The sequence below is a fragment of the Budorcas taxicolor genome, chromosome 1 (genome assembly GCF_023091745.1).
Source record: "Budorcas taxicolor isolate Tak-1 chromosome 1, Takin1.1, whole genome shotgun sequence".
Taxonomy (NCBI): Eukaryota; Metazoa; Chordata; class Mammalia; order Artiodactyla; family Bovidae; genus Budorcas; species Budorcas taxicolor.
This window is the reverse complement of record NC_068910.1, coordinates 107779412-107805293: the sequence shown is the minus strand read 5'-3', so window position 1 is coordinate 107805293 and position 25882 is coordinate 107779412. Positions and strand designations below refer to the sequence as shown.

The window sequence follows — 25882 nt, the reverse complement described above, 5'->3', positions numbered from 1 at the left end:
TCACTCAGTTGTGTCCAGCTCTTTGCAATCCCAGGGACTGCAGCACACAAGGCCTCCCTGTCCATCACCAACTCCTGGAGCTTGCTCAAACTCATGTCCATCAGGTTGGTGATGACACCCAATCATCTCATCCTCTGTCAGACCCTTCCCCTCCCGCCTTCAGTCTTTCCCAGCATCAGGGTCTTTTCGAATAAGTCAGTTCTTTGCATCAGGTAGCCAAGTACTGGAGTTTCAGCTTCAGCATCAGACCTTCCAATGAATATTCAGGACTGACTTTCTTTAGGATGGACTGGTTGGATCCCCTTGCAGTCCAGGAGACTCTCAAGAGTCTACTCCAACACCACAGTTCAAAAGCACCAATTTTTCAGCGCTCAGCTTTCTTTACAGTCCAACTTTCACATCCACACATGACTAATGGAAAGACCACAGCTTTGATTAGAAGGACTTTTGTCAGCAAAGTAATATCTCTGCTTTTTAATATGCTGTCTAGGTTGGTCATAGCTTTTCTTCCAAGCAACAAGCATCTGTTAATTTCATGGCTGCAGTCACCATCTGCAGTGATTTTGGAGCCCCCCAAAATAAAGTCTGTCACTGTTTCCATTGTTTCCCGATTTATTTACCATGAAGTGATGGGACCGGATGCCATGGTCTTAGTTTTCTGAATGTTGAGCTTTAAGCTAGTTTTGTCACTCTCCTCTTTCACTTTTATCAAGAGGCTTTAGTTCTTCACTTTCTGCAAAACGCACTGGTCACAGCAAACACCCTCTTCCAACAATACAAGAGACTGTTCTACACGTGAACATTACCAAGTGGTCAATACCAAAATCAGATTGATTATATTCTTTGCAGCCAAATATGGAGAAGCTCCTTACAGTCAGCAAAAACAAGACCGGGAGCTGACTATGGCTCAGATCATGAACACTTTATTGCAAAATTCAGATTTAAATTGAAGAGAAAACCACTAGACCATTCAGGTATCAATCAAATCCCTTGTGATTATATATATGTAACATAGAGATGTTTTAGTTTAACCCTATGAAAATATTAAAAATGGTTTGAGGTCAGGACTTCCCTGGTGGTCCAGTGGTTAAGAATCTGCCTTGAAATGCAGGGGACACAGGTTCAATTCCCTGGTCAAGGAACTAAGATCCCACATGCTATGGAGCAACTAAGCCTGAATACTGTAATTACTAAGCCCACAATCTCTGGAGCCCCATGAACTGCAACCAGAGAGCTTGTGCACCACAACAAAAGATCCTGCATGATGCAAGAAGATCTCACATGCTGCAACGAAGACCCAATGCAGTCTTAAATATTTTTTTTCTAAATGGTTTGAGGTTAAGGATAAAGACAGAAGCCACATTAAATAATGGTGGGGGACTGCTTACAGCCCTGGAAATTCTAAAGAATATATCAAACAGAATTCACAGTTACAGTGTTTTCTTTCCTTTACCTCTTCAGATGATGCTCAGTCTAAGACATTAATTGTGGAGTCTTCTGTTAAAATGCAGAGGGAGGAAATAGAGAGGAGTACAAGTGTAGAGACCTCCTAACCTCTAATGGACCTCAGTGTTCTCATCTTCATAATGAGGGAACTGGACTAGTGATCTCCATCCTTCCTGCCTCTGACCCACTCTGTGACTTTACTATGCTTTTGGGTCTGGCTCCCAGTCCACAGGCTTCCCAGGCAGCACTTGTGGTAAAGAACCCACTTGCCAATGCAGGAGATGCAAGAGACACAGGTTCGATCCCTGGGTGGGAAAGATCCCCTGGAAGAAGGCATGGCAACCCATTCCAGTATTCCTACCTGGAGAATCCCCATGGACAGAGGAGCCTGGCAGGCTCCAGTCCATGGGGTTGCAAAAAGTCAGAAAGGACTGAAGCGACTTAGCACAGCACAGACCCAGTCCACACAACTGAACAGGGACAGGGAGCTCAGGTAACTGGGATTCTTCAGGGAATGGTTCAGCAACCTCAACCTTCACCCCATCCCAACCTGTTGGACCACTGCTCAGGAGAGAAACCCAGGAAGAATATAAAGGAGAAAGCCCAAGATTACTAACCTTCCATTAAAAACACATACCTCAAGGATACACATACCTCAAGGATCGAACCAAGAAGATGACATAATAATTACAAATATTTATGCACTCAACATAGGAGCACCTCAATACATATGGCAAATGCTAATAACCATAAAAGGAGACATCAACAGTAACACAATAATAGTGAGGGACTTCAGCACCCCCCTTACACCCACAGACAGATCATCCATACAAAATAAAGAAAGAAATACAAGCTCTAAGTGACTCAACAGACTAGATAGATTTAATTGATAATTTTGGACATTCCACCTGAAAGCAGTGAATACATTCTCTAGTGCCATGGAACATTCTCCAGGATAGACTACATCTTGGGTCACAAATCAAGTCTCAGAAGATTTAATAAAACTAAAACAGTATCAAGCATCTTTTCTGACCACAATACTATGAGATCAGAAATTAATCTAAGGAACAAAACTATAAAAAATACAAAAACATGGAGGCTAAACAATGCACTGCTAAATAACCAAGTGATTACTACAGAGACTAAGTAGGAAATAAAAATACATAGAAATAAATGACAACAAAAACAATGACCAAAAACCTATGGGACGCATGTACCCTCAATGTTCATTACAGCACTATTTACAATAGCCAAGACATGGAAGCAGCCTAGATGTCCATCAACAGATGAATGAATAAAGAAGGTGCAGTATATATACACACAAAGGAATATTACTCAGCCATAAAAATGAATGAAGTTGAGTCAGTGGAAGTGATATGGATGAACCCAGAGTCTGTCATACAGAGTGAATGAAGTCAGAAAGAGAAAAACGAACACCGTATATTAACACATATATATGGATTCTAGAAAAATGGTACTGATGAACACATTTGCAGGGCAGGAACAGATGTGCAGATGTAAAGAATGAACTTGTGGACACAGCAAGGGGGTGGCGGGGGGCGGGGACAAACTGACAGACAGTGTTGACATATATACAGTACTATGGATAAAACTGATAGCTAGTGGGAAGCTGCTGTATAACACAAGGAGCTCAGCTCGGTGCTCTGTGATGACCTAGAGAGGCAGAATAGGGCAGAGGGTAGGAGGGAGACTCAAGAGGAAGGGGATATATGTATACATATAGCTGACTCACGATACTGTGTAGCAGAAACACAACATTGTAAAGCAATTATATTTCAATAAAAAAACCACATACCAAAAAGATAAACAAATAAAATAAGAATGGGGGATGCAAATGGCCTATTGTGTGTTCTCATCTTTTCACAGGAATAACAGAACTGTCACAAAATCATGGAGAAAGGCAATTTTCTAGAATGAATATTTTTTCTAAAATGAAATCTTTTCATATAATGAAAATATAATAGATATAATTTGAAGAGGAGAGGCCAATTATTACAATTTTTGCTAAGTGACCAAAAAACTCTGGAAAAGAACAGGTTGGTGGGGAGCAGTGTTAGTGGTGGGGGCAAAGAGGTTAGGGAAACATGGAGGTGGAACAAAGAACAAGCATGGAATTGTTACAACTCCAAGGGTCTTCCACACAGAGTTATGGCCAAACACACACTCCTGTTCCCTGCCCTCTAATTCTGGCCCAAGTTCTTCATGGTACTAAATTTAGAAAAAGGCTTATCTGGCTCACTGAGTTACTTTACTCACGTTACCTACAAAGATGGCATAAAAAAGACCTCTGTAAGAAACTCCACCTCCGAATGATCTGCGACATCAACATTTTTCAACAGCTTCCATCTCCAAGAGACAAACCACAACTGGCTGCTTCAAGTGAGCGAGGTTGGTATAGTGTTATATAACTGACTTTAGAATCTTGAATATTTCCAGGCACAGAAACAGAAAATGGTAGACAACACTGACAAAGACTGTTACTTGCCACTCAATAATTATGTTTCATTAGGTGGGCACACAGCCACCTAGAATAGAGGCTACACTTTCCAGTCCACCTCCCAGCGAGGTGTGGCCCTGTGATTATACCTCTAGCCAGTGGGATATGATTGGTGGCTGCCAGCAAGGTTTTTTGTCTTTCTTTTTTTAACGATTAGTCCTCTTTGGGAGACAGGGAGATGATGGGGAGCCTTGGTTTGTAGCATTGCCATTTTCCACGGTATACATTCCCACCATGGCTATCTTCAATCTTCCACCTTGACGGCATTGGACACAGAGTTGCGAAGAATGCCAGCTATCACAGGTTGGTACCAACTAGCTCCAGCACATCACTGGATGTATGTAATTTTGGGGAAATGGCCTTAAAGAAGGAGGGAAGTCTCAATGGCTGGGGGCATGCCCTTCCTCCTTTGTCCCCTCTACTGGCTAGAATGTGCATATGACTGGTCAAAGTCCAACCATCAGAATGGACCATAGGGAGGAATAACAGTCACAGCGGAGAAGCCTTGGTCACTGAGCTGGTCTGAGAATGCTTACATGCAGACTTCATTTACATGCCAACTGTCAGAAAGAGGAAAATTTATATCGTATAAATGGAACTGATATTTGGAGTTTTCTCATTCACAGTGCAATCCATCCCAGAATGTCCCTAGGACAGTGCTTGCACTGCAGAGGGTGAAAGTTCAATCCCTCCCTGGGGAACCAAAATCCTGCAAGCCAGGTAGAGTAGCCAAAAAAACAAAAAAGAAATCTACCCCAACTAAGAGATCGTGCTTGCTACATGGGGTAAGTTAAGAGTTCAGATCTGAAACAATGAAAAAGTATCTGAAGCTTTCTGGAAGGACAAATAGGACAGAGGGTGAATGGAAAAGCCAAAGGGGGAAGGGACTTGAAAAGGAGGTTCTTGCCTCTCTCCACCTGAGCCCCTCTCCTCTCTGACTCACAGAATCCTACAAAGAGTGCACCCACAGACCCCTCCTAAAGCACGCTGGCCATAGCTCCCAGGTCCACAGAGCAGGCTCCGGGAGGACTCCTCAACTAAGAGGGGGTCCAGATCCTCAGCCTGAGAAGACCTACTGTTCTCAGACCTCTTTCTTCTAGAGCATTTTCCCAGGCAAAGAGGAGAAATGAAAACCCTATAAAGGTCACTCGAGGGACAGACTAAGGAGACTCTGAGGCAGCAGTTGGCAGTTAAGTGTATTCTGCTTTGCTGGAGTTTACTTAAAATATAAACTTGGGCATGGGTTGAGGCCTGCTATGATCTTTGGGTTGTACTGTGGGTTTCAGACAAATGTAGAAGGACGAACTTAGAATGTAGGTCAAATTTATTATTACATGTGAACTCCTCCTAAAAGCCAATATGTAAAAGAAGATAATTTTGTCAAAAGTATATTCTTATTTACTTTCAAAACACTCCTTCTGACATCTCTAGGGACCAACTTTGGACACATCAAACAAGCAATTGAGCAGTGCTGAGTGTCCAGCCCATCACTGTGCTCGCTCTGGGAGGCCCCAACAGGGATATTCGCCATTCACTCCACACCTGAATGGTTTCTGTCTGGACACTGATGTGACTTCCATCTCTTAACAAGTTCAGATCCAAGAACCCTTGTGCCATCAGCATGATTTGCAATCCTTCATCCCCACCCACACCCGCCTCCCTCCCAGTGCTGGTGACATTAAGAACTTGATGTGGGTTGATGGTGGGCGTTGGGGGGCACTCCCTATGAGAAAGGAGGAAGTGTGGGGAAGAGCCAGACCAAGTCAGCAAGAAGAGAGGAAGTAGCCTGGCTGAGGTACATACAGATGATGAACACTTGTGTAGAGAGTGGCTCTGAAAGCAACTAAATAAAGCATAGAGAATTTTAAGCTATGACAAACCTAGACAATGTATTAAAGAGCAGAGGCATCATTTTGCCAACAAAGGTCTGTCTAGTCAAAGCTATGGTTTTTCCAGTAGTCATGCATAGGTGTGAGAGTTGGACCATAAAGAAGGCTGAGCATCAAAGAATTGGTGCTTTCAAACTGTGGTGTTGGAGAAGACTTTTGAGAGTCCCTTGGAAAGTAAGGAGATCAAACCAGTCAATTCTAAAGGAAATCAGCCCTGAATATTCATTGGAAGGACTGATGCTGAAGTTGAAGCACCAATACTTTGGCCACCGGATGAGAAGAGCCAACTCATTGGAAAGACCCTGATGCTGGAAAAGATTGAAGACAAAAGGAGAAGAGGGCATCAGAGGATGAGATGGTTAGATACCATCACCAACTCAATAAACATGAGTTCGAGCAAACTTCAGGAGCTAGTAAAGGACTGGGAAGCCTGGCATGCTGCAGTCCATGGGGTCACAAAGAATCAGATACAACTGAGCAACTAACAACAGTTCTGAGATAGAGACCAGGCCAGAACAAAACCTCCAGTCACGTACTATCTAGAATCCTGACAGTATCTCACATTTACAGGGACAAAGAGTTTTTCAAAGATTTGCAGATACTTGCTACAGTTATTTAAGACATAACCACTATCACTCTTAAACATCCAGCCCTGGATAGACCCATCCAGGTTCACATCTTGGCTCTGACATTCACCAACTATAACAAACGACATGGATTTGCCTAGCCTCAGTTTCTCGATTTTAAAAATGAAGATCATCAAGCATACTCTGCTGGGTGGTTGTAAACATTGGAGAGAACTGATAAAAAGCACACATGCCAAAGGTCGGCATAAAACAATACTCTACAGATAAGAGTTATATAAACATCAGGAAAAAATATATATGGCTGCTATGGATATGCAATAAAAATTGAAAGTGATTACGTTGATGGCATCATTTTAAATTATAAAAAGTATAATCTGAAATGAATCAACATTATTACATAAATTACACCTCAATCATCTGGGTCCCTGACAGAGAAAAAAGAGATAAATTCAGACAAAATCTGGCACTGCTTCTCCAGCGCTGTCTTGTGAACTATCTCCAATTTCACACTTTTGTCCACTACCATCATTTCTGTATGTATCAAAAAGTGCCTCTGTTCTCCTGGATAAGAAGGGAATTCTTCCCATTTTCCTTTTTAATAGAGGTCTCACATCTGCTGGTCACCCTTTTTATCCCACTGGACAATCAGCTAAATTCCAAAATTCAGTTTAAAACTGAGGGAAATAAGCCCATCTCTGTAAAATAAGTTGACTTGCTAAGAAGTCTGTCTTAGGCAACTCAGTTCCTAAGAGGTAACTGAACACCAAAATTTTCTAAAAACTAAACTGCTTTTTGTTGCCAGAAAATGTGTGTCTAAGCACATCGTTCACTTCCTTCAAATACAATTCTGAATAAAAGGAAGAGAGCTGTTTCTGAAATTCAATATTCAAGTGAAACAGAAAAGATTCTCATGATTGAGCAATTTAGAGCGTGTACGGGAAGGTACGGGGACCATGGAGGGAGGCTATGAGCTGATCAACAGGGAGTATGAATTAATTCTTCAGTAACAACAACTTAGAAAAGATGACTGTGGGTTAAAAATGCCCTGACTTGGCACTAGCATGGTGTGTCATCAAAACTGTCTGCAATTTTGAGCCAACAATTATGCAATGTCTAAATTATATTTGTAGTTTGTTACTTCAAGTGCCACAGAAATAACTCTTAGGCATTTTAGTTATGCACAAAAGCTATGGAATCTTCCTGAGTGAATATATGTTACACTGAAGTACATATTTTGTACTAAAACTTAGCTAAAGCTAAAAGTAAAACAGAAGCAAGAAAACAAACTCACTTGTCAAACTCATCAAAGAGATCACAATTTGGCAGTTTCCAAAGAGCAAGTCGAAAGTGTGTGGCTAGAAAACAAGTGGAGTATTAGGAATAAAAGCAATCATGACTTCCTACGTCAATCATGACTTCCTGGTAAACCACTTTATCCTCTGCCCTCCCCCAAATCCACTTCAAACTGGTATGATTACCTACGATTTATTTCCTGGTGAAAATTCATGATATGACTGCAACTAGTCAGCACTACTTAACAGGGGCACCTAAAATATAAACACTCTAAGGACACTTTCCAAAAACCCCAGAAAAATAATATGCTTAATCTGAAAATAATCATAACCAAAAATTATCATATCAGATGATTCAGAAAATGATATTGATATAGAACTCAATATTCTGCAAGTTTAAACTTATCAAACTCTCTACAATGTATTCTAAATACACACACAGGATCAGCTAAATAAGGAAAATCTAACTCAGGAAACGATAGACTAGTCACCTAAAAGGCTTTCAGGATTTCTCAGAAATCTAGAATGTAAAGCAAAGCAGTGGTCAGTAAGCAGAGGGGAAATTGTTTCCTCATTAGAGGATGGAGCAATTCTCTCTAAATTTAGCAAAAACAAAATATCCTCTGATTAAATTAAAAGACTGCCCAAGGATCTAGAGCTTACTGATGACACAAAACTCCTAGGTAGAGAGGCAACGTGGGAGATAGGAGGAAGTCAACCCGCAGAATTGTCTTGTTAATTCTCAACTGGAATAAAGTAAGGCATGGAACTCACGAATTACGGTGGTAAAACAAAAGCGGGAAAAACAGTTTATCAACAACAACAACAAAAACCTACCTCTCTTCATTCTTTTATTCTACACTGACTCAAAAGGAACGGGGATTTACATATTAAAATATAATTCCTTTCACCCAATCTCAAAAATCACATCCTTAGGAATCACTATGAAACAAAATTATTAAAAGACCTTAAAATTATATAAAAACATATGGTTCACATCAAACAACAGTCATAGTATTAGGGCAGGGTAAGAATAATATTACTGACCTGATGCTCTTATCCCATAGGGCAAATCAAACTTATCGCTACCGTAGAAGGAAGCAGTATTTTTGAAATTCGCTGCACACAGAAAAGGGTGAAATTGATGATACCTGGAAGAAAAGGATGAAGAATGACTTTCCCGAATGTGTATAATATTTGCAGGTTTTAAAAATCACAACTGTAAAAAACTGTAGTATGTCATTCCTATCGTTATATTGACTATAAAATGAGCATATATTATTTTTAAGATTCTTTCAAAATCATCTTAAACACTATTTAAATGTTACATAGAATAGGATAGGCAATGGAACTGCACACCCAGAATGGAAATGCTTTCCAGGTAGTAAAACCAAAATTATGTAACAGCTTGGGGGAGGGGACACAAAATTTAAATACAAGTGAACCCCAATGACAGCCATCTACAGGAAGAAACAAAAGAACAAATGAGGGAAAATAAAAGTATAAATGCTGATCCACTCCCCAAAGAAAAGATACCACATATATAAAGCTGTTGTCAGCTGTGAAAATTAAAATACACTAAAAGCTAGAGGTAACTAGAACTGAACTCTCTCCTGATGTCATTAAATTAAAAATATACTCAAGAATGACGGGTGTCTTCTTATTGCTTCCCTGCCCCACTGCTATACTCAGGTACTCTCTCAGTCAAGAACGTATCATGAGGCATCTCTGTTTTTTAATGGTCCCTTCTTTCCACCTTTACCAGTTTTGTTCCTCCTAAATAAATAAACTGCAGGCGGAGATGAGAATGCCCCTGGGGTTTCAGAGACCACATGACCAAATGGAAATAAGAAGCACCAGAACAGGAATGACCGCTTCCCCAGTGGCTGTGGTAAAGAGTCCACCTTCACGTGCAGGAGGCATGGGTTCAGTCCCTGGGTTGGGAAGATCCTCCAGAGGAGGGCATGGCAACCCACTCCAGTATTCTTGCCTGGAGAATCTCATGGACAGAGGAGCCTGGTGGGCTACAGTCCACGGGGGTCACAAGAGTCGGACACAACTGAAGCAAGTGAGCATGCACGCGTAAGGATGAATTAGCTTCAGCTTTATCCTGGCTTTGCTACTCAGGAACTACTAACCTGGGCAAGTCATAGGAGCTCAAGATCTCCAGAGCTGAACTGAGAACTGACACCATATTCAGACTAAGCAAAGAGTTGAGAGACCACCCCTTCCTACTTGAGAAGAGTGTGTATGTCAGATTCAGTTGTGACAAGCGTTAGCAGCCTGGGGAGGGGGATCCCAGCCAATTTCAAAAGGTCGTTATCTGTATCAGGGTTGATCTCTAAGCTTGGGATCTGCTCTGGGAAGACAAGTGTCAGGTCTCCTGACTTAAAATTTCTAAATGAAATAATTGTTCAACACAGTGAGCAAAGAATGTGGCCTACCATTTCAGTAAACAAAGGATGTTGAAGCCTTTAACCCTTCAGCTACTCCCTCTGAACCCCAACTGCACTCTGTCGGGAATTTAGGAAGAAAAACAAAAACAGGATACTGGCCCCTGATAGCTATGGTGCATATCCAAGGAGTAACTTCAATAATCCAGTCTCTTGCATCTTCCCACACATAGAAAAGGGCTGAATTCATTATCCTGAGATGTCTGTCTGGTTTAATTAGCACTAATCTTTTGATGTTTGACTCCCTCATGTTGGTTTGTTGTTTTTGCAAAAACTCCTATAAATCCTGGCTTCTCCTATACCTCTTTGGAACAGTCCCTCAGAGCTATCTGAGAGGCTGTATCCCCAGCTTAAGTCCTCAGTAACACCCCAAATAAAACATAAGGCTCAACTTTTAGGTTGTGTGTTTTTTCTTTTTTTTTTTTTTCCAGTTGATAGCACCATGTCTCAGACATAGTTGGCGCTCAATAAGTATCAGCCTCATCTATAATAATTATACATGACATTGTATAAACATTATATTACAGTGGGTTATATTACATTATAATGATCATATTATATATCTGCTCTTGGTACTCCTACAAAAGCCCAGAAAGAAAAATAAATTCTACTAGTCAATTTAGACTGTCAACAAAAAAGGTGACCTGCCATTTCAGTAAACAAAGGAAGCTGAAGCCAGCGAGCCTTCAGCCACTACAGCTGCCCCAGAGGGAAATTCACAATGGAGAGAAACAGAATACTGGTCTTAGACAGTGCCCTAGACAGTTATGGTGCATAACAAAAAGAATAATTCAATAAACCCAGACTCCTGCATCTTCCTATCTATGGAAAAGCATGAAAATCAATAACTTGAGATGTCTGTTTTTGTGATTAGCAGTCATCTTTTAACGTTTGACAACATGTCTGTTTGTCTTTTTCAGTAAAAACTACTCTATATCCTGGCTCCTCCCTTACCTCTTTGGAAGAATTCCTCAGAGCTATTTGAGAGGCTGCCATCTCAGGCTTCAGTCCTGAGTGTTTGTGCTCTGCTCTATCGCTCAGTCGTGTCCAACTCTTTGTGACCCCACAGACTGTAGCCCACCAGGTTCCTCTGTCCATGGATTTTTTTTTAAGCAAGAATATGGGAGTGGGTTGCCATTTCCTCCTCCAGGGGATCCTTCCGACCCAAGGATCGAACCCACATCTCCTGTGTCTGCTGCACTGCAGGTGGATTCTTTACCTGCTGAGCCACAGTAAGGTAACAAGGTTCCCAAGTAAAACATTCTCAACTTTTAGGTTGTGCATTTTAAAATTTTATTCAGTTGACAAGATAAAGAAACTGAAGCTATAAAAAAGTGAAGTAACTATTATCTGGAGTTACTAATCCATTTGTTTCAGCTAACAAAGCTGAAACCACGCCTTACCTCAACACTAAGCAAAGAGGTCCAGGCCTAGCACATTTACCGCAGGTAACACTGCCAGGTTTCTCAGCAGAGCTTCTCCCAATGGCTACTGGCAAAGGATAGCCCTGCCTCCAAGGAATACTATTCACAGGACAGGTGTGCAGACTTACACATCTGCTGAGCAGTCTTTCATAAATATTTTAATCCTTCTGGGTTTTCTCAGAAAGGAAATACCTTTCTTCTCTAAAGCTAAAGATAAAAGAGTACCTTGATGCTAGAGAAGCATTCCAAACCTGTGGTCTGCAACCGTTCGTGGCTCATGAAGTCAATTTTGCAAGTCAAGATCAGCTCATTTTTAAAAAGTGAATAGAACAGATTATAGGCTATCTGGAGTAGGAAAGGTAAAAATTGTTTATTTTTTATTATAAATAAACTTAGTACAAACACTAAGTTCCAAGGCAAGATATACTTCTTACTATGGGTCATGGTAAACAAAACAATTCTTTAATCACTCTTCTAGTTTTGCAATGGTCCTAACTGGACACACACCCATGACTTGACTACAAGTAGCCACGGCACACCCATAGTTAGACATAAAAACATTTTATGTTTCTAAAGCATTCCAGAGTTGGCTGATTTTAAAGGGACTGGTGGCCTCTAAAGATTAAGAACCAGTCATGGAAAGGTACTGAGAAATGGACCATTTCCTGCCATACCAGTAAATAATGTCTTAGTCACCAGTGATTGTACCCACCACTGATGGTGAACTGGTGAGCCCTGAGGGAACTCAGGATGTGAAAACACAGGACATTAGCCCCAGAGAGCTAAGGTGCATGTTAAAGGAATGATTTCAGTGGGCCCAGACTCTTGCATCTTCACATACATAGAAAAGCACTAAGTTCCTTGAGATATCTGGTTTTCCTTTAATTAACAATAATATTTTAACATTCAGACTACCTGCCCTTTGTTGCCAAACTTCTATATAACCTAGCTTTCCCTCCTTGAAGCAGTTCTCTCAGGGTTACTTGAGATGCTGCCTCCTGGACTTAAAGTCCTAAAAATGCCCACCACATAAATCATAACTCTCAACTTTTAGGCTGTGAATGTTTTTTAAGTTGACAGAGACAGTACAATAATATAAGGAAATAAGGAAAAAAAAGACAAGGTGAATTTCAGATCCTTAACAGACAAAAATGCTGAAAACCTTGTATGTGTTTACACAGTTCAACATGCACAGACCTGACTGTCATTTATTTCTGGAAGCATTCTGACCAGCACTCTATCAAGGCTGTGGTGAAAAAAGAATATTTGTGGATGGAAGAGTAAATTCTTTTCAAGTCCTGACAACCGTAATCAACAATCATTATTTATATTCTATGAAGTTCATTAAAAGTTTGTGAAAGGAAAATTTCTGCTGTAAACTTTAACCCAGAGGTAAGGCAGAAGAAACCACAAAATAAAAAGGGTAGAAAATAACATGGGAACGAGGGTGAGAAAATAAAACCCTAAAAGGACAGCACACTCTTACGATCAAACACAACCAGACCTCTCTAATCTCACCTGTGTGAAAAGAAAACTGGTCTGACTGAGTTCTTCAATGCCTTTTCTTAAAATATATGCAGAGTTCTGACTAAAAGCACAAAAAGACATAGGACAGTCAAGCTCTTCCTTAAATGTAGGGTATCCATTTTACATTGCTCAGATTTGCACAGAAAAAAAAGCAAACAAGTGTGGAAAACAATTACAAACACATTTTTGAACATTTTGTATGCCACGGTTTCTTTTGTATTTTTACCTCAGGAGAGAGGCAAAAGCTGGCTTTAATAAACAAGACTGGATCTTATTTCTCGGCTTCATTTCCATAGGTGTCACCCTAGGAGACAAAAAAAAAGTGTCAGTCAGAAGGCAGAACTGGGCAGCCAGCCCAAAGGGAACCAAACGCCCTGGAAAGCCAAGCGGTACCAAAAGGGAGAGGCTTCTCAGACAGGGGATACGAATCCTCACTGCAGCCCCTGAGGTAGGACAGAAACTTCTCCTAGTCCTGGACATGTCTGAGGATTCATGGATATAAAGCAAGAGAGAGTGGAAAAAAGGCTGAGGTGACAAGTGACCCAAAAGGGTCAGAGAGCAGAGACTCAAAGGACCCTTCAAGAAGAACTAGGAAAAAAATAAAGAAAAAAGAACCAGGACTCCCACACTATGGAAGCCATGGCCTGGCTCATATTTCAGAAGTTCTTGGACACCTGAGAAATGCACACAGCTGTCAAGGTCCTCCGTGCCACCTGTGTGGATACCTATGGGCACCGAATGCCAGAGAGACGCTGCCCTGAGCAGGTTCCATAGCCCCTGCCTGTGACCTGAGGACTCCACCGTCCCACTATTTGGCGTCATAGCAAACTCTCCACCATTTGAAAGGGTATTGTGAAACAAGACAGAGCATGACAGTGAAGACAGATGAAAGGGCCGGGGCAGCAGGATCCAGACTCAGCCAGGAAAGAGGAAAACAGCTTCATGTGAGAAACTAGGAATGATCATCAGTTGTATGGAGAATTAACCTAAAACAGAAAACCAATCAGTTTTCTTCTATAATCACCAGATTTAAACAGAAATAGCCTAACCCCTTCAGGGACTGACTCAATTTTAAACTTTTTTAGTACAAAATTCCCAGTTAAAACTCTAGGTTTCTGTAGTATGAGGCTAGTAGAAAAGACTCATCTTTGGTAAATACCCCGAATGGAAAAAACCTCTTGATTTACTTGTAAAGAAGATAAATAAATATGGTGGGATATGACACCAAGCCATGAAAATCAAATTATAATCTGAGGACAAAATAAAGTATAAAATATTACTTGGCTTCCAAGTCTATTAAAATAGAAAACAAACTATTAGAGGACATTGTGAAGCCAAACTTTGAATTTTTTTTTTTTTTAAAGACAATGATTATTCTTCTTAAATAGTTCAGGAAGCACGTTCACAGCATCTGAGGTAATTTCATGATATTTTCTGTGGAGTAATGTGTTAGTTTAGGAGTCACATGAACACGCCTCGAATTCTAATGACAAAAAAATGTGCTGAATTTGGACCCTTTTCATTGTCTTCTTTATCATTTCCCCTGTGAGCCAGAATATGATTTGTTGGGAATTAGCAATCTAGCCAACTTCGTGCTTTCTCTTCTGTTCTTATCTCCCATTACTAAGTGTGGAACAGAGACAGGAAGGGGCAAAGATACAGGGAGAGATGCCTATAGGAGCCTCACGTGGTGTACGAACAGACTTCTAAGACCTCTGACTCACTGGTGGTGGTGGTTTAGTAGCCAAGTCCAACTCTTGCAACCCCATGGACTGTAGCCTGCCAGACTCCTTTGTCCAGGGGGATTCTCCGGGCAAGAATACTGAAGTGGGTTGCCATTTCCTTCTCCAGGGGATCTTCCCCACCCAGGGATCGAAGCCGGGTTGTCCAAAAACCTCAAAACTTACAGCCAAACCCACACACCTGGCACTGGGTTTTTCCAGTGACCATAAAGAGCATTACAATGATTTGCCTAACTTCCTTCCATAAAGAGCACTACAATGATTTTTCAACCAACCAGTAATGAAATCAAATGCAGAAGCACCATTTTTTTTTTTAATTTAGTAAAACAAAACCTAGAAACATGATCCAGCATCTACTGTTCAAACACTGGCAAAAAATACTGAACTTTTGTCTAAGTGAAGAAGTTTTTTGTGGTTTATTTGACGTCATATAATACCACCCATTCAGAATTTAAAGGTCATTAAAACTTGATTCCTTGCCAAAGGACTGGCAATAGGAAGAAAGGATACCTTGAGACTAACAGACAGCTGTCCTCCAGGACTACATTATACATTTACAAGCTAAGTAATTGGGTTTTCCAACCTGCTGTCCACATCACAATTTTTCTGCTCTAGTCATTTGCAAAAGAGTTTCTTTTTAAAAAACATTTATACTAAACAGTAGGCAATTTCTGAGCAGAACTCTGGGAAACTCAAGCAAAGTAATTTCTGAATTCTGAGTTTTAAAGATATATTTTGAGGAGAAAAAGACATAATCTATTTTGATGCTTTCATTTTAGTAGTTTTGAATAACCCATCCTCAGTGTTAAAAAAACTGTTTCGTGTAACTGAGGATACTTTTGGTTCAAACCATGTAATTTTACATGGTTTGTTGCAAATAAAGCAATACTTATAGTAACTTTTCTATTTATCTTTATTATAGAAAACATTTTAGAATGTTCTTGATAGACTAGCATGATTATCAATGGTCTCAAACTCTTGGTGGGAATGGTAGTTAAGCAAAGTATAGCTCAAGAATTTGGAAAATTAGGAAGAGAGAACCTCTCCCCCCACCCCACCTAAATGTGAAATTTGGCAAATTAGAATACTTTATAAAAAACAAATTCATATTAATTACCATTATAAGAGGTATTTGTTTTTAACTACATTGAAGATAATCAGGAAAGTTTTTTTCCTTAACATTTCTCCCTAGGGTAGCATCATAACAAAAACTTTATGCTAAGAAACATTTTATATGCTATAAAATGTTTAATACACAGTTTAAACTAGATTATCTGTTTCTTCTCCCACAATAACTAATCTGTTTTTAGTATCAGCAACATTTGGCAAGTTTATTTCTTAGATATAAACTGTGGTTCATCTGTTCACTGCTTTAAGTAAAAAAAATCATTCCCAGGAGAAAAAGCAGAAAAAGCATCAATTAACAAGAAAGACAAGTGACTTCATTTGTTTCTAGAAAAAGAAATGCTTAATTAACTATCCTATATTTGGACTTATTCAGGTGTTAAGAAATTGAGGGAGGTATAAAACGTTCAATGACAACAGTGCTCTTTTTTTAACCTAACAGCCCAGCCTTAACTGTGAACTTGAACCCAAAAAGGACAGTTGTCATAGAGCGACTCAAGGAAATGTCTGCTTGGCATTGATAAGCAACAGTCAAATGGAGAGACATACTTGCTTGGTCAATTTAGTCTCTAATTCCAGTAAGTTCTTTGCTTTTAGAAGCACCTCCCTTTTTTTAAAAAACACACCACAAGGAAAGTATAGACAGTTGCCCTACATCACATGCTCTGTGACTTATAGAAATCAGCACACTTTCAGATTAGACAGAATCATTTTTGTAATCTTTGGATTTGTTTTGCTTTAATTTGAAAAGTTGCACTGTAATTAATCAACTCCAGCAAAATTTTGTATATGGTAGTATCGTGTTAATTTATCCTGTGACAATGCTGCTCTGAATTTTCTTCTTTTTTTTAAAAAAAAAAACCTGTTGCTTAGAAGCCATGAACCATTTTACTTTACTTCAACTTGTCAAAATTTCCCTGTTTTAAAAAATGATCATGTGGGTTCACTCATGAGATTCATGTCCAGAAGTCTGTATTTAAGTTGACTAGTTGTGATAGATCAGGAACTGCTGTGACTCCCTTTTCAAAGAAATTTAATTGATTTTGAAGCTTTTTTGATTTCACATGCTCTGTGACTAGTGCAAGGAAATCAAGTTCTGTGTTGTATTTGTTCCAGTCATTTCTATTCAGGTCACACATTGTAGCTAATTTTTATTTGCAATTTGTTTATTCAAACTAAGTAAATACTTTTCAAAAGAAAAAAAGGAAAAGGATAAAAATCTTAACATAGGAGTTTTCTCTGTAATAAAGCTACCTGTGCCTCTCCAAATTTTGTATGTGATATTTCAAGTCAAAGTCATTTCAAATTCAGCCTATATCACTATTCAGCAAATATTTTTAAACAAAGGAAACCATATGTAAGTGTCCACATTTATCAACAATCTTTATCCCAGTATTTTAGACTCTTAAGACTCAAATGCCACTGAGTCTAAGAATTACTCCATCAATTAAAAAAGATGAATTATATAAATCAGAATCCCAAAGATGGTCAAGAGCACTGCTTCACTGAAAAGTCCAAAAGAAAAACACCAAAACCCAATGTTGCTTACCAATATTTAAATGGTTATGTGTAATATATAAGATACTAGAATGGTAAAACTCTAACTTATAATGGAAAAGCTAGAAAAGGCTCAAAATGTTACAGGGTTTGTTTGTTTTGTAATAGGTCCTTTTAATATCATTTGTGTGTTCATGTGAAAGACCAGTTGGGGGGTCATTTTTAAGCAGCAAAAATAAGACTTACCCATAGTCATTTGTTCGCCACAATATACAATGCAGCACATAATAGAGGAAGACAGCACTCAGGAAGATGGCCAGGAGGTACCCTCTCATGGCTGGCCCACCTGGAACACAGGGAATGAGGCCAAGGGAAAGGCAAGACCATTACACAGATGATTTACACAATGACCTACCTACAGGCATTAGTGAACAGAGAAACAGACAGAGGAAGAACAGAAGAAGCTGATGTCAGCCTGTTATTTTGGGAACACCCACTAAATCTGCAGAAAGAGAATATTTTTTTCTGTCTCTCATCTTCTTTAATCAACACAACACGATTCATGTTCAGAACAATACTTTCCCGTATTAAAGAAGTAAAAAATTCATTCAGAACAAAATTTTACACATCTATTTAATACCCATTTTTTTAAAAAATATCTATTTTCTCTCTCTCAAGAGAAAGTGAATATATACCTTAAGATGTAAAAAAACATTTTGTTTCATCAGTGCTCAAAATGACTTTTAAATGCTATATAAGCTAAAAGTCATTTCCTCACTTTAAAAGACTGGGGAAAAAAACCACTAAAAAATATTGACCATAGCCTCAATTTTTACACACTTTTATATGCACCATGTCACAGCATAGGTAAATTTGGCACCTTTACAAAATAGATTTTTTTTTAAGCCTAAAACATTTTCTTTAGTTTCCACTTCTGCTTCATAGGCAGATATGAATATGTTCTCACTTCTACATGTAAGTAAATGAGAAAGACAAATTTCAAGATGTTTTTATTTCAGTGCATCTTTGCATCTCTTCCCAGGTCTGGTCCATCCAGACTTGAATGTACCACCCCTCACTCTTGTCCAAAGTGTGAAAGTGTTTAGTCACTCAGTCATGTCCAATCCCATGGACTGTAGCCTGCCAGGCTCCTCTGTTCACGGGATTCTCCAGGCAAGAATATTGGAGTGGGTAGCCATTTCCTTCTAAAGGGGATCTGCCCGGCCCAGGGATCAAACCCAGGTCTCCTGCTTTGGCAGGCGGATTCTTTACCATCTGAGCCACCAAGAAAGCTAACCTCAATTAGGGCGATGCAATGTAGAACATGTGAGTCTAGTTAGATTCTTTTCTCATTTTGTAATTTTATTGAAATGTATGTGATTGGTTAGATTCTTAAAGAGTTCCATTGCCTTTATAGATGTAATCGACTACACATAAAAGAAACTGTTCTTGATAATGTGAGGTCATCATAACAAATGTCTTTAATTGTTCTGGGCACAATTAGAGTTAAGACTCTCAGGAGCTATTGAGGGTACGGGGCTATTTGGAAGTGATCGTCAACTGTAGTGATGATCCCATGGAGATTGCTAGGTGCGCCACCCTCACCATCAGCTGTTGCTTCTCACTGCAGTGAATGCAGCCACCACCCCCACATGCCACTATACAAACTAATTAGAAGTGAAGGCTGTGTCAGGAGGAAGCAAATGAACACCTCAAATGAGCAAACTTTAGTTTACACATACTTCCAGTTTAGCCACAAAACCCCCAATCAACTCTGGTTGGAAATCAGAAGACAGAAATCATGGCCCAACTCCATGTAATTCCTGGCCTGGGGGTGGGAGGGGCTTAGGTAAATTAGTCTTCCTTTACCAGCCTGACTGTTCTCACAAGTTGAGGAGTGATAGCACACAACCAATCTCTTTGGGCTATTAGATAGATTAGCCAAAAGGATGGGCATCGGGCATAACTAGGACACAAAAGTAAGTGCAAATAAGTGTGTATATCTTATGATTGTTTGTTTTCTGAAACTAAAGCCAGCTGTGAGTTTTGTTTCCTCACAGCAAAGTGCATGGGTTTGAGAAAACCAAAGGGAGACTTGGCCCACCCACCGTGCAGCCTGAGCAGTACTCCTGTTGGACTGAAGGGAAGAGTCAACTGGGCACAGCCATGGCACAAAGGCCACACCCTCTGCTGGCAGAGAGAGTAAAGCAAGGAAGGGCACAGATCTTCTCGGGCCCAGGCCTCCCTGTCCACTTTATTCCGTCTTCCTCACCCCTCTGTAACATATGTCTTGACATGTTATGCATTATTTTAGAAACCATCTTAAGTTTTTGGTTAAAAGCAAGAAATAAATTACATGATCATCCAGTGGGTAAAAAAAAAAAAAAAAGTATGGTTCTGGGTTTCTTGAGAAATAATTGGCCAAAAAAAAAAAAAATCCAAGGAATAGAGAGAACTCAGGTTTGGGATGATCTGAGTGAAAGTCCACGAAAATGAGGCAGTGAAGATGGTGGATGCATCACTTACCTAGTTTATTGAGGAAACAAGGGCAGCGAGACAGCGAGCCTGACCTTTAGGACATGTGCAGCAAACGCTGGCTCCACTTCGTCCCCTTCCTGTGTGAGAGAATAATGTGTGCTCAGTAGTGTCCAGCTCTTTGCAGCCCCGTGGACTGTAGCCTGCCAGGCTCCTCTGCCCATGGAATTTTCCAGGCAAGAATACTGGAGTGGGTTGCCATTTCCTTCTCCAGGGGTTCTTCCAGACCCTGGGATTGAACTCGTGTCTTTTGTGTCTCCTGCATTGGCAGGCAGATTCTTAACAACTAGTACTACCTGGGAAGCCAGTGTGAGAGAAGTGATAATATTAAACACTTTAGCCAGAGGCCATGAGCCATGCTTTGTGCTGACGATACAGGGAGCTGGCGTGGACTGGCCTTGGCTCATGCCTTGGACTGAACCGGCCCTGGCAAATGTTTCTTTTTTCATGCGTCACACAAACATGCATGTAGGATAAGTACAAAAAACTCCAAAGAACACTGAGGAATTCTTTACATACCCTGTGACTCATCTAAAAATACACGGCAACTAAGCCTTTTTTGTTGTATATCTGATGGTTTCAGTTATCAGGGATTTTAGCAACTAAGTTCTAAAATGCACAAATTAGACTTGGACCAAGAAAGTTTTAGAAATTACTGATATCAGTCTTAAGACTGTCCTGGAAGGCATTTTACCATGGGCCAATCAAATATTTAAGACTCAAATATTTAAATACTCAGATATTTAAGACTCCATACAAAGTAACATCAGTTATGCAAACATGCAACAAGGATGCCACTTACCAGTAACAGCAGTTTTTTAAAAAACATATTGAGGGCTTCCCTGGTGGCTCAGTGGTAAAGAATCCTCCTGCCAACACAGGAGACACGAGGTTCGATCCCTGATCTGGGAAGATCCCATATGCTGCAGAGCAACTGAGCCCACGCGCCACAACTACTGAGCCTGCGTTCCGGCACCCAGGAGCCGCAACTACTGAAGTCCAAGCCAGCCCATCCTCCACAGCAAAAGAAGCTGCTGCGATCAGAAAGCTGGACACTGCAACTAGAGAGAAGCCTGCATGGCAGTGAAGACCCAGCACAGTCAAATACAATTAAAATTAATCAAAAAAAATATGCATCTAAGGTAAAGCAGCACATTAAAGTCTAAAGGAAGAACTCAGTATTTTCAATTCAGTTTGCTTACCTGTCCCTCAAAATACATTCCTTGGAAAATTTACCTATTACTTTACAGAACAAGGAAGTATGAGTAAGTGAGATTGTTGTTTTTGCCTCACCAGTTCGTGGTTTAGTTGAAACCAAAGAAAGGTGAGAAACATTTTTTTCCCTTCAAAATGTAAAATGAATCTACTCGTGAAGGTCATTGTGTACACCACCTGAGAATAATTTTGGAAGCTTTTTCACTCTCTCATGTGTCATGGGCAACTCACAGCACCCATACACAAGCTATGAAGCAAACTGGGGACAGCCAGGATATCCGTGTGATAAGCATGTCGAGTTCTTCTGCTTGCTCACAGGAAAAAACGTGCAGAAATAAATGAAGTCTCTAATTGTAAGTCTATAAATGAAACAACCATTTTGCTTTAAGCCAAAGATTCAAAGCAACACCAATTAGGATTTAACACAGAGTGCCTGGTTTACAGGGGAACAAAGCCCTTCAACATAGCTCCAATAACCAAAACAAGTTTCAAAATCCTGACATTAAACAATACATAGCAGCTTCTTGGCTGCAGAGGCCACTATTAATAAGACCACGGTCCCTAAAACACCCTTACAAAGTTTAAACCAGAAATCAATTATTCACCTAGAGTGTGAGTAGAGTTTCAAGGGAGAGCAGGAATCGCTGGCAGAGATCAAATGCTTATTTCTTCTCAAATTATGAGACATAACTGAATAGATGAGTAATCTATATATGCCAGAGGCTTCCCTGGTGGCTCAATGGTAAAGTATCCACCTGCCAATACAGGAAACTGGGTTTTGATCCCTGGGTTGGGAAGATCCCTTGCAGTAGGAAACAGCAACCCACTGCAGTATTCTTGCCTGGGAAATCCCACAGACAGAGGAGCCTGGTGGGCTAGAGTCCATGGGGTCGCGAAGAGTCAGACAGGACTGAGTGACTCAGGATGCACTACATATACCAAAGTGGGCTCAATCTTGGCAACAGGTTTTCCTTCTCTTTAATAATTAAAGTATATTTTTTAAGTTCATAACAAGCTCGTATGTCCATCACTTCACTTAAGGCTCAAAACAAGCTTGATAAATGGATGGGCGGGTATCATTTCCTTGACGAATGAAGGAACTGAAAGTTTCTCGGGGTGAGTTGTCCCAGCTCACACAGTGTAAGAAACAGAAGCAGACTAAGCGTGGCTATTGCTTCTCACAGTTCTATGCCTATCCATCAAGACAAAATGCATGAGGGGAACCCAAACGAGAAAAATCGAACAGACAACTTCCTGAGAGTGCACCGTTGGTGGGCAGAGTTCCAAAAGTGCAGATTCAGACATAGTGGACAGGAGAGAGCTGCAGGGCAGGCTCCCCAAAGTGATATGGCCAGGGTTTGCACTAGCCGGATTTGTTAACATGCACTTTCCTCAGCCCCTACTACACCTGAGTTTCTGGGGCTTGGGGACATGTATTGAAACAAGCGCCCTCCAGTCTGATTCTTATGCTGACCCAAATTAAAATTTGAGAATCACTGCTCTAGGATTCTCAAGGGAACCATGGAGGAAACAAATAACAAATATACTGAAATACAGAGACCATAACAGATGTTACAGTGACGACCCCATTAGATGGCAAGACCCGTGAGAGCAGGACTTGTCCATCATTTTATTTCCCTGTGTGTATCTGCATCTAACAAAACACGTTACACAGAAGACACTCAGTAGACAGTCATTGAATGGAGTTCCAGATCTCATAACTAGACGTTCTGCATTAATTTTTTACCCAAAATGCCCAGCACATGGCCAATGCCCAGTGAATAATGGCTGATTAGAATCATTATGATGTATGTGTATTATATATGTGTCAAGGCCCCTGATAAAATGCTTTTGGTATATTATCTAATGTAATCTTCACAACCACCTTGTGAGGGCTATAGTAAGCTCGTAATTCCCATTTCACAGAGAAACAGTAACTTTCCTGAGCTGATGGACTGCAGAACAGGTCTCAAACCCGTATCTATCAGACCAGAGTCCACACACTGTACTGTTGCTCTCCAGATGTGAGCTTTTATGGATGGGTGCAGGTTTATTCTTCTGATACCAGACTAAGCATTACACAAGGGCTAATCTGTCCATCCTGCCAGCCCCCTAAGCCGTGACAGTCCTAGGAACTGGTGAAATGGAGATCAAGTACAGAGTCAAAAGCTGTGCTGAAATAAAACTCTACTACTCACAACCTTGTTCTTCCCTACCCCATTCTTCCGGATTTCAGTAAACCTGTTGTTTTTTCCTCCAAGTGTTCTGGAGCAGTGATTCTCAAACTTCAGTATGCTTAAGACTCAAACTGGAGGGTTCTTATTTAAGGCGCCTCCTTGAGCCCCAGAGAACCATAACAGCGTTACTTATAAAAACTACACAAAAACCCTATGGAATGACACTTGAAAATGTCAGATTCTTCTTTTTTAAGACTCTCCTAATGTTTTTTCGAATATAAAGGGGCTTTATTTATTCTAACCACCAGTTAGAAAAAAGCACATTCTGGACACATCATTCTATTCCCTAAGTACAAAAACCCTGTGGGTATCTCAATCAATATTATACGACTTCAGGAAAGAAACACGCTTCCCCACATGGATGCACCCAGCCTGTCTGGCCTCTCTACACCCGGTGCCCTCCAGGCCCAGCTACAGACACATCCCTGAGCCCATCTGTAGGCTCAGCCCCACCCCAACCTCTGAGACTGATTCTGGCCCAAAGGACAGGGAACTTGAGAAGCCTTCAGCGGCAGCTCAGCAGTTTGGTCAGGTTCTTACTAATCCCATGCTGACCTTGAGCATGTCATTCACCAGGCCTGAGTTCCTACTGCCAGGTCCCTGAATTACATCTTAGTTTTCCAGGGTCTGCATTCTTCTTTCTCTCACAGCTAACCCAGGAGCCCGGCAACCAAACTTCCAACTTTAAGTAACTAGCATCCTAAACCGTGTCTTCATCCACTCTCGTCCCCTGATACCCTCTGTTTCGCCAGTGACCAATGTCTGCTGCTCTGCCTCCGCTCTCACCCGGCACACTAGTGCTCAACAAAAACACTCAATAACTTGCATCTTTGTGCAAGTTAGAAAAGGACATCCCTTCCGGCTCCACAGAACCCTCTGCGGACAGAATTTCAACCACAAGTTTCCTCTCAGCCGCCTGCCCCTGTTCAAGGCTCACTTCGACAATCTTACCAAGTGGCACTGGGTCCGTTCAACCCTGGGAGAGGTCCTTCTTCACTCAGGGCTCCACCAGACCACAGCTCACGATGACACACACCCAAGACCGTCTCAACTTGGCAACAGACCTTACATCCTGCCTTCCTTCCTCTTTGTGCTTACTGCTTGCTCAGCCTGTGATTCCTCTGCAGTTACATGTCCCTGTGAGCATGTGCTCACAGAGCAGCTCTAGCTCTGCACTGATGTCCAGGTCTCCGACTCCAGCCCCATGGGCCCCCGAAGCCTCCTAGATCCAGCCATCTCCACAGAGTCCAAGCCTTAAAGGAGACACACAGCACTCTGTAGTGATGGGTGGAAAGGCCTCAGTTCTCTTTAACTCATTTACTGCCCCTCTTTCAAGTAATGGTCCTTATTATGAATGGCACAATCCAAATGTGTCCCCTCATTTATACACCAAGAAGCTCCACCCTTTGGTGCTGATGATAGTATAAATAACGGCACACTTCATTAAGTACTTCCCTGGTGGTTCAGATGGTAAAGAATCTGCCTACAATGCAGGAGACCTGGGTTCGATCCCTGGGTCGGAAAGATCCCCTGGAGAAGGGAATGGCTACTCACTCCAGTATTCTTGCCTAGGGAATCCCATGGACAGAGGAGCCTGATGGATTCCTAAAGTCCATGGGGTTGCAAAGAGTCCAATGCAACTGACACTTTCACTCTTATTAAGTACTTACAAAATGGCCAGCCTTGCCCTAAGCTCTTTCCACACACAATGATGAAAGCAGGGATGTTAGCATTCCCACTCAAGAGATCTTTCTATACATTACGGGAAAATTCTAAATTGTACATTCTGAAAAACAATAATTACTGTATTTTATAACTATAACAGCATGAACTCAATACAGTCACTTAACTTTTTAAGCAAGGGAATGATAAATTATGCATCTATTAAAATACCTACTTAGAAATAATATAATATGAAAAACTGTTCAATTCACAATTAAAAAGATAAATCTCTTTAATTAGTAAATCTGGTTGATCAGATTTCTACTAGAAGGATCTGAAAATTTTCAATAGGCCATAATTTTAAAATAAAGAATAATACATATAAAATTAAGTAATAAGTAATATTATACCACCTTAAAAAGCTAAACTGAAATCTGAAGTTCTGAGCTACTGTTATTTAAAACAAATTAAGGGGGGGAAATCTGATATTATGGAGTAAATAAATAGAAAATTATAATTTATGCACACTTCCCCCTACAAAAGATTTGTATAGTTTCAACAAATTGGACCAACTGTATACATTTGGCTGATTTCTAAACAGCATTTTGTGCATAGCAGAAGAAGAATATGTATCATTTTCTTTCTCTTCTTCCCCTGGGTTCTTCTGCTATACAATGCTATGCAGCTATTTCCTATATGCGTACACATATCTCCTCTTTCAATCTTTCAAAAA

The 25882-nt window shown here is 40.5% G+C and overlaps 1 protein-coding gene across 4 annotated transcripts in view; it reads right to left on the bottom strand.

Annotated features, from left to right (window-relative positions):
• Positions 1–25882, bottom strand: part of ST3GAL6 (ST3 beta-galactoside alpha-2,3-sialyltransferase 6) — an 85901-nt gene that overhangs the window by 21148 nt on the left and 38871 nt on the right. For 3 of the 4 annotated variants that reach the window (XM_052649191.1, XM_052649124.1, XM_052649343.1), the window contains exons 3-7: positions 20027–20115; positions 17747–17846; positions 13363–13440; positions 8780–8883; positions 7732–7795 (exon numbers count right to left, since the gene is read on the bottom strand). In XM_052649191.1, the coding sequence (XP_052505151.1) occupies positions 7732–7795; positions 8780–8883; positions 13363–13440; positions 17747–17835 (335 nt within the window). In that variant the 5' untranslated portion in view covers positions 17836–17846; positions 20027–20115. Of the gene's footprint in view, positions 1–7731; positions 7796–8779; positions 8884–13362; positions 13441–17746; positions 17847–20026; positions 20116–20837; positions 20905–25882 lie in introns of all 4 variants that reach the window. The other variant, XM_052649267.1, reaches the window with a different exon arrangement.